Here is a 13,895-nt window from a genome sequence, read left to right on the forward strand (position 1 = left end):
CGATTTCAATTGACTCGTCTGTTGTGAAAGGCTTGTACAGGTGAAACATCTACTACCAGTGTTTATGTTTTAATTCATTCATTTATGAATTAACAAATGAATGTTTTAGTTATTGTTTTTTTACTAGGTCACTATTAATTAAAAAAAGTAGTCGACTAGTCACTTAATCATTTTGTTTCCATATTTAATGCAAAAATCGTTTTGGACATCACTATTTTTTGGCTATTATATTATATTATATAAATGATAATCTCACATAAAAACTAGCTCAATTTGAGTGCTGAAATATATTTCAAATATATCATATTTTAACAGTATTCTTAAAGACAAAATAATGATGCAGTGTGTTGAATCTTTTTTTATTAATCAATTATTACCATCATGATCATCATATAAAATTGAAGGAAATTAAATATTCTGAATTTTTTAAAAAAAAATCATAGTATTTAGGCAAGTCAGGTGTTCCTCCTTAACATTAGCGCACTGTTGCCCCTCCACCCTTCCCTTCCCCTCATTGCACACTATTGCTGCATGATACTGTCCGATACGGAAAAACCCGGAGTTATACGGAATTCTCCGTCAAAAGGAATTGGATGGAACACAATAACACTATCATAATAAGTTGTAACTTTCAGCAAAGCGTACTTAATTACAGGTTTTGGTACAAAACCAATTGTGCATTTGTGATTTCTGCGTTGCGTTCACGTAAAAATTCCCTTTGACAGGAAACACTCCACAGAAAGCCCCCTTTTTTTCCTTAAAAATCTAATCTAAATACTCCTTTATTCATCAGGATTCATCAGTCCAGCTAGGTGAAGTCCAGTTCGTCGTTGTCAGCTACGATTTGACGGAAAATCCTTTGACCTGTTACGAAGTGGTGGTTCTGTAAGAACGGTCTCCTCGCCGAGGTAGTGCTTCATGAGAGCGTGGACGTGTTGGACTTAAGAGATCCTCTCGTAAAAGAGCAGGTAAGCTTGGGAAGTCTGCACTCGGGCCTCAGTGACCGACTGCACACTGCTGTCGCTGATGTGGAACCAGGAGCCTTTAGGGGGCACCTCGTCACCTGCGAAACAAGATTCGGGTACGGTTTGTGCTCAAGAACTGCTTGAACATTTTATTAAAAGGGACATAACAAGCATGGTAATTATCACACGTCTTCCTTAATTCCTACATACGTTACGTTACACCCCGTTTTTCTGTGAAGGCTCACCTGATGCTCCGTTTAGCGAATCGATTCTAGCGGGTGTGTGGGGTCGGGCTTTAACGAACGCTGTGTAATGACCCGAGCGCATGGTGCCGCTGTGTTCCACAATACCGTACAGAGAGTAGAGGAGCTGCGTCTGTCCTTCCTCCACCCCCTAAACACACACACGTTAGAAAGTCAGAGACCGCTTGTAAGAACGTAACGACTCGAGACATAACCAGAGAGAGAAATATGAAACATATACACACACACACACACACACACACACACACACACACACCTTGCACTTGGCAGAGCAGAACGGGCCGAGATCCAGCACCTGAGGAAACTGTACGTGCCTATTGACTTTACACACACTGTAGCCCACCTAGACAAACACACACACACACACACAGTTTACATCGTGAGATAATGATGCACCATTTCTACAAACCCTGGCTGTATGGATTAGTGATTTATGTCTGTGTAAATCTGTCTTATTTTGTGTGTATGTGTGTGTGTGTGTGTGTGTGTGTGTGTGTTACCTGCTGGAACCTCTTCAGGTGCAGAGTGAGTACAGGAGGAGGGGACGAGATCAGCATCTGCTTCAATGCCTCGGTGTACACCTTCTTTTTACCGCCTGTGAAAACATGCAGAGAGAGAAACAGTGACACAGAGAGACTTAAGTAAAATCAGTCTCGATTTGGATTCGCTGTCTGTCTGTGTGTGTGTGTGTGTGTGTGTGTGTGTGTGTGTGTGTGTGTGTGTGTGTACCGTGTGCGGCTCTCCGGCTGCACGTTAAACACAGCAGGCTGTTGGTGTGCGTCAGCTGCTCCACCTGTGTGAACTGAAGGAGGCTCGACTCCACGGAGCTCTCCGAGGCGCTCGGTGCCGCCCTGCTGGACAGAGTTGAGAACGCGGCCTTCGGGTCCGCGTTCACCACCACCACAAACTCTGGCTCCGCCCCCAACTCCTCCAGCTCTGACTCCGCCCCTGATCCCACCTCTTTGCTCCGCTGGTCCTCAGAGATCGACAGCGCTCTCACGCTCTTACTTAGCTCTGCCTCGTCGTTCCCGTCTTCCTCGTCCGCTTCCTGTTTCTCCGTCCCCTCTTCTGATAGGCTGATGAATCTATTCGAGGTGGAGTTCTGCGCTTCGCTCCCTTCTTCATCTCCTTCGGGCGTCTCCCGATTCTGATCCTGATCCTCCGCCTCCAATTGGCTCACGAGCTCGTCGGCTCCACCTTCAGCTTCCGGCTGCTCGTCCGTGCTCGGAGGCGAGGCTTCCAGAGAAGCGTCTTCGCTCTGATTGGTCAGCAAATCCAACGTGAGCTTTGTGCCTTGCTTTTGCTGACGCCGTTGGGTCTGTAAATACCAGAATGTTAATGTGCGGAAATCGGAGGGCGTGCCTTAACATATCGAGAAATGACAAGGGGGCTTGTTAGGTTAAAAGAGGCGTGTCTTACAGCGCAGTAGGCATCTTAGTACCTTAGCCTGTTTCTTCGCCTGCTTCTTGGCTTTCTTTTGCTGGTACTTGCTTCCCGTGCCCATCGGCATATCTTCAATCCCATTAGTCAGTGGAGCCTCGACGCTCCGCCCACTTTCCATGCTTTCGCTCTTCTTCTGCTGACCGCCGCCACCTTTCTTTTTCCTGTAAGCCTAAAAAGGACAAACTTTAGACTTGGGATGAAGCCGTTAGCTACTACGACAAAAGTTTTCAATAAAGCAGCTAAGCGCTAGGTAAAATACGACGAACATAACCTAACAGTTAGTGGTTTCAGTTCTTTACCTCATCAGCCACAGGTAGAGAGAGGTCGAGAAACACTTCGGTAACCACGGAAACCGTCTTACACTCCATACACATCACAGTGCTGGTCAACTCTCCGCCAAACACGCGTTCCACAAAACTCTTCGTCCCGCCATTGCTCTCGTACTCTATCAAAAAAAAAAAAAAAAAACCCTCACAACAACTCGCTACAGAGGTACATACAAAGGTTCCGCTTTATAGCATTTTTAGCTTTAGCATACACAGCGTCATAACGTAGCTCACCTTTGACTAATTTCTTTTGCTCCGGCTCGGAGGTTTTCCCCGAACTTTTCAGCGCGTTCAAGATTCCAGCAGTTACTCTCTGCGGATAACACGATAGCGTTAGTGTACGCAGCGAAGTGTAGTAAGTGTATTAGCGTTGCTAGCAAAACTGTAATGGAGAAGCGCTAATAAATAAATGCTAGGTGTACATTAAATAAAAAAAACACACTCATTATATATATATATATATATATATATATATATATATATATATATATATATATATATATATATATATATATATATACACATATATATATATATATATATATATATATATATACACACACACACACAGTTTTAACGAATTGCTCTAGCTAGTTTCTCATGGTTTGCTTGATCGCGTCAAAGAGGCTACTGTATGCTAACTTGCTGTTTATGAGAATTCGATCTCGATCAGGAATATCGCTTAAAGCTAATTAGCACACGTACGATGCTCTCCTCAGCTCTCATTCCATCCAGCAGGTAACGCAGGAGCTCCTGACTGTCCTGCTGCTGGAAGCCTTTGAATCTTGCTGCCCTGCACACACACACACACACACACACACACAGAAAATCAAGCTAGTTTCACAAACTAGACTTATCTAACTGCGCTGAAACAGGTGCTAGTTTCTCCGAGCCATACTTTTTACACACTTGTGTGAAGAGCTCACGCGGTGTCACCACGCCTTTTTTGGTCTCCTGGATTTCATTGAGCAGCTGGCACATGGTCAGGGTGAGAGAGCCGGGTCTCGGCAACCGCACCTGCAAAGGATCCTGAGGTAAAAAAAAAAACAACAACAAAAAAAACTATTAGACTTGGCACACTAATGTTTTTCCTGTTCAGCTAATTCAGCTATTAGCAAGACGTTCGTGACAACTGTTAGCGCGTTGCTTACAAAGAGTAAACAGACAGAGTAGAAATGAATTATTTTGGCGACATTTCAACAAAGCTCAAAAATTTATTTATTTGTCACGTTATGGTGGTGTTTCTCCTCAGAAATTCAGTTAGTGGTTAATTCTAGTCATATGGAGTCTTTCCTGATAATTTATCAACATATCTGAGGGAAAACAGCGACGTTTCCTGACAGTTTTGTCGGGTTTGCGCCATCGTTGTACCTTTACGTGGTCTGTATAAAAGATTCGGAAGGGCGTTCCTATGTTCGCAGGGTCCTATGTTCCCTAGATTTATATGGCACAGAATGTAACAACATAAATCTGAGGAACATCAAGACACTAACATTCGGGAGCTACGAGTTTATTAGCCTTTGCTCTGTGTCTTATGTTTCGCAGTTGCGTAGCAACAATTATCTCAATGGTTTCCTGCGTGGAAAAAAAATTAAATCAAACTTGACTTCTGTAATTTTATATATTCCCTAATTTTTTTCACAGCCTTGTTTTTCCAATCCTACGTTTCAAGGACGCTACATTTCTAGGGTACGAAGATTCTCAATGCCCTTTGTAGATTTTCCAGAGCCCTGCTTTTAAAAGCCCAAAGTTTCAAGGGCTTGATGTTCCCAGGTCCCAATTCTGACATTTGAGAATACTATTGCTAAGCAACCGGGAAACATGGGCAGGGAGCAAAAGCTAACTGAACTAGCATCTGGCAAAATCTTTTATACATACAATGTACAGGTACAGCGACTCCGGAAACCAGGCAAACCTGTCAGGAACGTCGACATTTAACTCGGATATGTCGATAAACTTCTACGAAAAGACTCACTGTGACTAAAAATCACACCGTAATTACACTTAGCATCAACTGCTACGTGCATTTCTGAGGCGGTAAACGACACCACAGCACCAAAGTAGAACCTTCATGTAAACATGGTGGATATTTAACCCTGCTTGGATGGAGCAGTAAATACATAAAAGACCTTTCTGAATTTTGGTGAATATTAGCAAACTGAAAGCGTACGGTTCTGTTTATAACAAAAACGTGGGACGTACTAGTTCGGAGGATGGCGATGGTGTGATCAACACACTCTTTTCTTCGTCCCTGAAGTCACTGAGGAGTTGACGCAGCAGCCAAGTCTGCGATAGATTCTGAAACACACAAAACAACTGTTCTGAAACAACATATTCTTACAAAATAATAAAACGATATGAAATATAGTGTTAAAAAACTGCAGACCTGCAGCACAGCGTTGAAGAAGCACGTGTTGCCGAGGTTGCTGAGGCCTCGCACGGGCACGCCGCTGGATTGCGTTTCCTGGCCATTTCGCTTCACACACTTCTTGTTTTCTTTCGGCTCCTCTTTCTTTTCCTGCTCTTTTTCAACCTCGTGTTCCTGCATGGTGTCAGCTGAAGTGTTCTTCTCTTCCTTCGCTTCTTATTTGAGAGAAGTGCACTTAGAAAAAACTTGCTGGAATCTTAGCTAGCGAAACATTCATGCTGATATGTATCCTTGCGCTAAATTCTACAGGATGTTTTATAGGCATGTGATTTACTAAGAAATATAGCTGCAAGCTGCGAGTTGTGGGGTCCAAGCACTGGCGTCTACTTGCGAAGGGTGCTTGGACCCCGCAACTCGCGGATATATTTCTATATATTTAAGCTATATATCCAAGCTGTGAGTTGTGGTGTCCAAGCACTCTTCACAAGTAGAGGTCAGTGCTTGGACCCTGCAGCTCGCAACTTGGATACATAGCTTGAATATATAGAAATATATCCGCGAGTTGAGGGGTCCAAGCACTGGCCTCTACTTGCCAAAGGAGCTTGGATCCCGCAACTCGTGGCTATATTTCTATATATTCAAGCTATATATCCAAGCTGCGGGGTCCAAGCACCCTTTGCAAGTAGAGACCAGTTCTTCCCAAGTTGCATACAACACTAACGAAACCACAGATGATCATAATACCTCAACGCTAACCCCTGTAAAATGCCTGCTGATAGCTGATTGGCTGATGGCAGCCATGTTGCATCGGAGCTTGAAGGCACGAACGTTACAAGGGTCAACCCTATGCTCCCAAAGCCCATAATACCTATTCCGGGTTACCAAGTAGCTATGGTCAGTAAGTAAGGCACTTACTCCTAGTGGCAGTTTTGTGTCGGGATTCGGCCAGTATTTGTTTCTTGATGTTGGAGACAAGCTGAGCCAGTTGTCCCGTGCTGGAGTAGTAGATAGTGTCATCGCAGATGTAACACCTTAACAATAAAAACAAACAAACAAACAAAAAAATTCACAGATTTGGTTTTAGCTTTCGTACATAAAATTCGGGCAATTTTCCAGAAGTTTCTAGCTGAAAAGATGTGAATGATGTCAAATGCTAATTCTGGATCATCTGAAGAAGAAAAAAAAGAAAAGAAACTAGCTCGTTTAGCTATCAATAAGCTAACTGTCGATTTGTAATTTGTACCATTTAATTGCTTAAAAGTGTTATGACGGGTGCAGTTAAAAATTTAAATACAAACCAATTATTGTTTTGTCCACTTAAAAAAAAAAAAAACATTTTCCAAACATTTATTAAACGTTTGCACATTTTAAACACTAAAATTTATCTATGCCTGTTCATTAAAAAAACAGTTCTAAATTCATGCCAGCTACCTCACTTTGAAACTGTTCCGGCTAGTAACTCGCTGGAGAAAGACGACTAATCATGAACTACTAGCTAACTAACAAATAATAATTGTTTTTAAAAATATGAATAAAATACTTAGAATAATGTATATAAAGAATTTTAAAAAAGATAATAGAAGTATAAAAATATATCTCGCTAGTGTTAGCTAAATAACGTTAAACGCCTTGCTAGCTAGCGAACACGTCTTAAGATTCGACTCCCTACACCTTAAGAGTAGAAACCTTAAAAATAACGACGATTTCTTGTGGAAATTCGGACGGTCCATCGAGCACACCCTTTCAAGTGTGAAATATTTTCCGCTCACTTTCTAACAAGAAACTTAATGCTAAGTATGCTACCTGCTAGTTACGCAGCCGTTTATGCTAGCAAGTGTTTAGCTAGATTTAACTGCTCAATCTTAAGAAATAATATTGTGTATTGAATATTGTAGTATGAAAGATTGTGTGTGTGTGTGTGTGTGTGTGTGTGTGTGACTTCATTGTTCTCACCACACACTCCAGTTGTCCAGGCTGAGCACCAGGCAGTGCGGATCCGAGCGCGGCGTCTCGTAGTGTTTAATGGCGTGTTGGTTCTCCGAGAACCTCCCACAACCCTGGACACGTAAAAAATGACTAGTATAATAATAATAAATTAATTTAACGCTCCCTAGTCATTACGTGAGGGAGAAAGTTTGCTCGCCAGGGCCTAATCCGAAACGTTTTAGGATCTAGTGCACTACGACGTAATAGTAACGAGTGCCTTATGCATCAAAGAATGATGGCTCCTTGCACTTTATAGGGCTAATAATGGCTCCAGCATGCTATGTAGAGAACTAGATATGGAATACGGAGTGATGCTGGATCCTGCACACTATAATACAATAGGGCGAGTGCGTCCTCACTCACTCTGTGTCCGCATTTGAGACACATCCATATCCCCGCCGTGTCTTGCTCGTCTTCGTCTTCGTTCTCGGTCTCTTTCTCCTGCTCGCACGTCTCGCAAGCGTCCCAGCTCTTGTCCAGGCTCGTCTTCCTCAGCCAGCTCGGGTCCGTTCCTTTACGGATGTGCGTACACGTCACACCTGAACGCCAACACACACGTACGGGTCACATGACCTGATTCAGGAAGTACGAGTATATTGTGTACGTGTGCGGCCGGTGTCACTCACCTGCCAGGTCGACAGAGCTGTCCTCTTTAGGACTCCTGCCTCTCTCTTTGGCTCGCTTCTTCCCCATCGATAGACGTCCGAAACGTTACGACGTGACACACACTTCCTGTGCAAACGTGCGACGCACAGCACGCACACCCATATACAAAAATAATAATAAGTAGGTAAAAGTGGTGATGACAGCATTGTAGTCATTTAGTACCCTGCTCCCTTCTCCTTCTGCACAAATATGACGTCATTTATTATTTATTCAAATTGATGCATGCTTAATTAATCCTTTGCGTGAATAAATAAATACAAAAACTCTATAAAAAAATTGTAATTATATGAATTTTTATTTATGAAAATGTTTGTATATATATTTTAAATAATACTAATAAAAATAAAAAAGCGAAAATGACCTTTAGTTCAATATTTCTTTATTTAACAAAAATAAATAAATAAATAAAATGTTTTTAAAATCCCAAATATGCATATATTAATATAATATAATTATAATATAATTAATTTTATCCGTATTTAAGTTTCATTTTAGATTTCTTCATCATCATTTTTTTTTTAAGCCAATGCTAACGTCATGCTTACCTCGCGAGCTAACAGCAGTGAAGTTTACACCGTTTGCAGTCTTTGCTGTTTTTTTTCATAGGATCTATATTCTCAAACTGCTGCACATGATCCTGTAACAGATAGAAATCCGTGGAACAAAACCGTTTTATTAACGAAATTCGTTTTAAATCAAAGGTATTGCGACAGCCACTAAACTACACGCTTACTACGGTTCAAGCCCAAATGCATCATCATTCCCTACCTAGGCGCAATCCGTAGCATATAAACTGACCACTTGTACGCCCCATGTAGTGCTCTGTATCTGTCATACAAATGTATTTGGTACGCAACCGAATTACATATTGCTTCCGGTAAACATAAAATTTGCGTTTTTGTGTGGTTTTATTTATTTTTATTTTGCAGTTGTAGCCACGTACATTTAAAATGTTTTCATTCATAATTACATAATTTTATAATTCTTATAATTTCATTACATAATTTTATAATTGCGGACTATCTATATTTAATTATATTTTAACGTGGCTTTTTTTGTTACCGTTGCTAACAATAACTCGCTTCACACTAGGTAACGGGCTATAATGATATTTTTTCTAAAAATAATCCTAAAAATAAACATAGCTTTAAATAAAAAAAAACCGTGTTTTATATAACTACGAAATATATATTTTTTCTATTAACTTATATTTCTTTGACACGTAACGTTACTTTTTTTTGACCGGAAGTAGTGACAGTTGCTATAGCTAAATCACCTAGGGCCCACTAAAAAAAAAAAAAAAAAACTCATCCTATAGCTCAAAATTCTGAAAATATTATTTGTGATATTTTATGTTTTTTTGATAACTGAATAATTGATATATTACTATCTGGTGTTAGTTCGAAACATATTTTTCCTCTTTGTGACCGGAAGTACTGTCGGAAACAGTCGCTATATTCACACATGGGTAGTTAGCGCATTGTAATGATTAATTACCCATCAAACAGCTCTAAATTATGAATCGCAGACTATACTTGGTGTTATTTAAACGTTTAATTGACGTAAGAGCTCAATAATTTGTCGGTAATCTAGTGTTAGTTTGATATTTAAAGTACGTTTTGTGACCGGAAGTAGTGACCTTAGTTGTAGTTAGCGTAATAGATAACTGACTGCGCATGCGCAAGACAATATTTTCGTACAAGCGTGATTATTTACAGAACACCCGTTTAGGTTTGTGTTGTTTGGACATATTAAACGATTTAAAGATGCTGGTGTTGTGTTTATGAGAGTTCTATGACACAACATGGTGGTGGTGTTTGATTCTTCTGTCTGTCCCACATTTAGCAGTGAGAGATCAGATTAGATCAGACTGCAGTTGAGTGTCAGGATAAATGGATCAGACTGAGCACGCAGAGGCTCAGCTGGCTGAAGTTGAGCTGCTGTTGAGTATGTTCCCCAGCCAGGAGGAGCTGGAGGTGGAGCAGATTGCGTATGCAGAGCTCAGGGCTTATGTGGAGGGAGCAGCGGACTGTCCACCAAACACCAGACCTGAACTTTGTGTCAAGATCCGGACACACACCGGGGTGAATGAAACACACTTTAGTATACGAATAAATCAAGGATTAAAGGAAAACTCCACCCTGAAACACATTATTACATATACCTAGATTGAGATATTTGTCATGTGTTCGGTGATCACTAAAGCACCGCTGCATCGCATCACTGCACCACTCACTATGGGCAGGTAAAATGGGTCATGTCGTGGGTCATGCACGGAACCGTTAACCAATGCAGATTAAACCTAAAAAATTAATTCCGTGTGCCAGTGATAAGGATTAATATACAAGTTATTCAGGGTGGATTTTTCCTTTAAGGGCTGGGCGATATATATCGAAAATAATATCTATATTGTGATAACTGATTACGCAATACACTTTTCTGATATATTGTTGGTATGGTTATTGTATTGTTTGCATTTTTAATAGCGTGTGTGCTGCATATAAAGCTGGCACGTGTATTGAGTCTGTCGTTTATTTGTCTCTTACGATAACGTTGATCTCGCATGCAGGTGGACGTTTCGCTCTCGTGCACGTACCCGTCCGACTATCCAGCAGTGCCGCCTGAGATCGTAGTCAGGTACAAAACTGTCCATATCCTTTCATTTGCGATTGATGTATAAAAAAAGAAAGTTTTATATATATATATATATATATATATATATATATATATATATATATATATATACATATTTGTTTGTTACACCACAGCAATGTTGGATTCTGGATTCTGATTGGTCAGGAAGGTGCGAATCACAGGTTGATATTGTAGAAATGTATGTTTTGGTTTCTATAGTAACAGCTCGTTCAGAGGGACTTCATGTGAACGGATAGCTGCTGATATGTCGTTAACGTAATCAAGTGCAATGTGTCGCAGATGCGGCGCGTTGAGCCGGGCGCAGCACGCCCGCATCGTCTCCGATCTGCGCTCGTACCTGCGCGAGAGCTGCACAGGCGACGTGTGCGTGCTGTCCGCCGTCGACTGGGTCAGAGATCACACGCACGAATACCTCGAGGAGGAGGACGACAACACGAAGGGGGCGGCAGAAACGCAGTGCACCGAGACCTTCACCAGACTGTGGATCTACAGCCATCACATCTACAACAAGAGCAAGAGGAAGAACATCCTGGAGTGGGCCAAAGAGCTGCAGCTGAGCGGCTTCAGCATGCCGGGGAAGCCCGGGGTCGTCTGTGTGGAGGGTCTCCAGGCCGCCTGTGAGGAATTCTGGGCAAGGTTTGTGTGTTAGACGTCATTTAATCACCCAGACTCATGTCTGCGGTTTCCCCACACGCTGTTGGCTAGTGAGTGGTGCAGTGGGATGTAGCCCTCACTCCATCTCCATGTAAAGAGAGTGATGCAGCAGCGCTTTAAAGTTCCGAAGTCTGTCCAGCAGTCATTTCGGCTGGTTATCGATCGATTCACTGTTTGACCTCGTTTGTTCCGTATGTACGATTCTGCGCAGGGTGAAGGTCCTGACCTGGAAGCGCATCATGATCCGTCACAGAGAGGACATCCCACTGGGTCCCGCCGGTCAGAGCGCAGAGTCGCTGCGCCGGTTCGACGGCTTCGAGGAGACCGCGTTCGATCCTCACGGGAACAGAGGGAACCACATGGACCTCGGGCAGCTCTTCCAGTTCCTCAGCGAGCGAGGCTGCGGCCAAATCTTCCAGCTCTACTTCGGAGTCGAAGGGAGATGAGTGAGGACTCTCCATAACACGCAGGTTTTACAAGAGTATGTGTGTGATGAATGATGAAGCACTTCGGTTTTTAAGCACGACGCCATTTCCATGTCATACAGAATAAACGGTTATATATATGTCTGTCTATCGTTTTTTTTTTTTTTTTTTTAAAGGAAAGGTCCGGACCGGAACCCGACACGCTCTTCAACTGTTACAGCCTCATTAGAATTGACAGAGACGTGTCGGCCATATTGTTTAAATGGTAAATGGCGCACTTATATAGCGCTTTTATCCAAAGCGCTTTACACTGGTTCTCATTCACCCATTCACACACACACCACACACACACACACACACACTCACACACCAATGGTAGCAGAGCTGCCTTGCAAGGCGTTAACTTGCCATCGGGAGCAACTCGGGGTTCAGTGTCTTGCCCAAGGACACTTCGGCATGTGGAGTCACGTGGGCTGGGAATCGAACCGCCAACCCTACATTTAGTGAACAACCTGCTCTACCACCTGATCCACAGCTGGCCAAATTTCCACGTTTATTTGATCATTATCGCAGTTCAAACTTTCCCGAGTAGGCTGATATCAATTTCATAAAAGTTTCGCTAGACGTCCTAGGACTAGTTCGCAAAAAAAAAAAAGAGTAGGTTTCGCATATTATACAAAGCATCACACGCTTCAGTGGGCGGAGCTATGTGGTCTAAAAGGTCTTTTTTTTTTCGATTTTGAACAACAGCCTAAAATAATTTTCACTCTGCGCATCATTTTTGAGATGCTTTTCTGTTCAACACGGCTACAAAGAGTCCGTAAAGCACGTTTTTTTTATCACCTCCGCAAGTTATGAAGTAAGCAAGCCAGAAAAGTACGTACGTGTAGCCCCGAGGGATGAACTTTCTAAAGAATAAAACACTCGCGGGCGTACTGTTGTAGGAAAATAAGCAACAGCGCGCGTTGTGACGAAGCGGAGATGCCGATACCACTCCGAAGGTTATTAGTTTACAATAACCGCACGTAACCCCGAAGTGTTTTATTCCTCGGAATGAATTGAATCGAACGAACCGTCACTACGAAAACTGTCCGAGCTGCCGTGATAGAAAATCTATCACCGCCCTCTGACCAATCAGAACTGAGAATGCAACTGCGGTATAAACATCAGTAAAAGATGGTTCCGGTGCCAGACATCAGGTCTATAGAGGGTCATTCCAAAAATAATAAATGAACGATGAGCTAAAGGTCGAGGTTTAAGACACACCGTACACTATGTGTGTCATTTTTTTAATAAACTCCCAATCTCACACACACACACACACGCACAATCTCAGTACAGTGATTACTCAGCTCTGTGAAGCTCATTGGAGGAGGAGGAGGCTGATTCCAGGTCACTTTCTATAATCCCCCCTGGCTTCAGATTCTAATCCTGCTTTGTGATGAAAGACTTGATTAAGGCTTCAGGAGATTAAAGAACAAGGGTTCAGTCCTGAATTCATCAAAACCCGAATGTTTAAGGTCTCACTACGCAGCCAGATGTCCTCTCTCCTTTCTCTGTGTCGTCCCCCCCCCCCATACTGTATTTATACTCGTACTGTATATTTCATACACATCTTTTTGTTTGTTCCTCTCTCACTCTCTCCCTCTGTCTGTTTTCATGAGAAAATTAGCAGTAAGAAACAATAATCAAAGGAAAAAGTCAGTCAAGGTTTGCGTTAACGTCAGACAATATAAAATCAGGCATTAATAAAAGGGAAAAAAAGAGAACATACAAGATGCTTTCATATTTAAATCATGTAATGAAGCAGTAATAAAGCGCAACGATGGATCAGAAATCGATCATTCAATTCAAATGACATAATGGTTGCTATTTAAAGTTCATATTTGTTTTAAAATAATATAAAGCATTTTGAAAGTGACTCAGTTCAGCTCGCAGGCTTGAAAGAGGGAAAACTGTAACAAACACAATTGGAAAATAATAATAATAATAATAATAATAATAGCAATAATAAACTACACAGCTTAGGGAAAAGCTTCTCCGTGGCTTATAGTATCAGTTTACTCTTAAAAAAAAATGTCTTACTCTTTTTTATAAAACTGGATGCTGAGTGACACATGATTCCCAATTGAGAAAGGGTGTAC

At 41.8% G+C, this 13,895-nt stretch overlaps 2 protein-coding genes across 5 annotated transcripts; one reads left to right on the plus strand and one right to left on the minus strand.

Annotated features, from left to right (window-relative positions):
* Window positions 1-340: 340 nt before the first annotated feature.
* On the minus strand, window positions 341-8,730 carry usp16 (ubiquitin specific peptidase 16). 2 transcript variants are annotated; one of them, XM_053646507.1, is made up of 17 exons: window positions 8,563-8,730; window positions 7,978-8,083; window positions 7,715-7,890; window positions 7,319-7,422; window positions 6,281-6,396; window positions 5,384-5,577; window positions 5,200-5,295; window positions 3,896-4,026; window positions 3,703-3,790; window positions 3,232-3,310; window positions 2,971-3,116; window positions 2,670-2,840; window positions 1,958-2,546; window positions 1,729-1,823; window positions 1,485-1,571; window positions 1,211-1,358; window positions 341-1,063 (listed from the first exon to the last, which is right to left on the minus strand). In XM_053646507.1, the coding sequence occupies exons 2-17, from the start codon at window positions 8,042-8,044 to the stop codon at window positions 942-944; spliced, it is 2,409 nt and encodes an 802-aa protein (XP_053502482.1). In that variant the 5' UTR covers window positions 8,045-8,083; window positions 8,563-8,730; the 3' UTR covers window positions 341-941. The 2 variants fall into 2 exon arrangements, with proteins under 2 accessions (XP_053502482.1, XP_053502481.1); XM_053646506.1 differs by having other exon boundaries at window positions 5,384-5,580.
* On the plus strand, window positions 3,564-12,334 carry rwdd2b (RWD domain containing 2B). Of its 3 annotated transcripts, none has more exons than XM_053646512.1 (5): window positions 3,564-4,031; window positions 9,863-10,101; window positions 10,587-10,654; window positions 10,937-11,308; window positions 11,538-12,334. In XM_053646512.1, the coding sequence occupies exons 2-5, from the start codon at window positions 9,910-9,912 to the stop codon at window positions 11,770-11,772; spliced, it is 867 nt and encodes a 288-aa protein (XP_053502487.1). In that variant the 5' UTR covers window positions 3,564-4,031; window positions 9,863-9,909; the 3' UTR covers window positions 11,773-12,334. The 3 variants fall into 3 exon arrangements, with proteins under 3 accessions (XP_053502487.1, XP_053502489.1, XP_053502488.1); XM_053646514.1 differs by having other exon boundaries at window positions 10,952-11,308; XM_053646513.1 differs by lacking the exon at window positions 3,564-4,031 and adding an exon at window positions 9,312-9,748.
* Window positions 12,335-13,895: the final 1,561 nt, after the last annotated feature.

The sequence above is a fragment of the Ictalurus furcatus genome, chromosome 17, assembly GCF_023375685.1.
Source record: "Ictalurus furcatus strain D&B chromosome 17, Billie_1.0, whole genome shotgun sequence".
Lineage (NCBI taxonomy): Eukaryota > Metazoa > Chordata > Actinopteri > Siluriformes > Ictaluridae > Ictalurus > Ictalurus furcatus.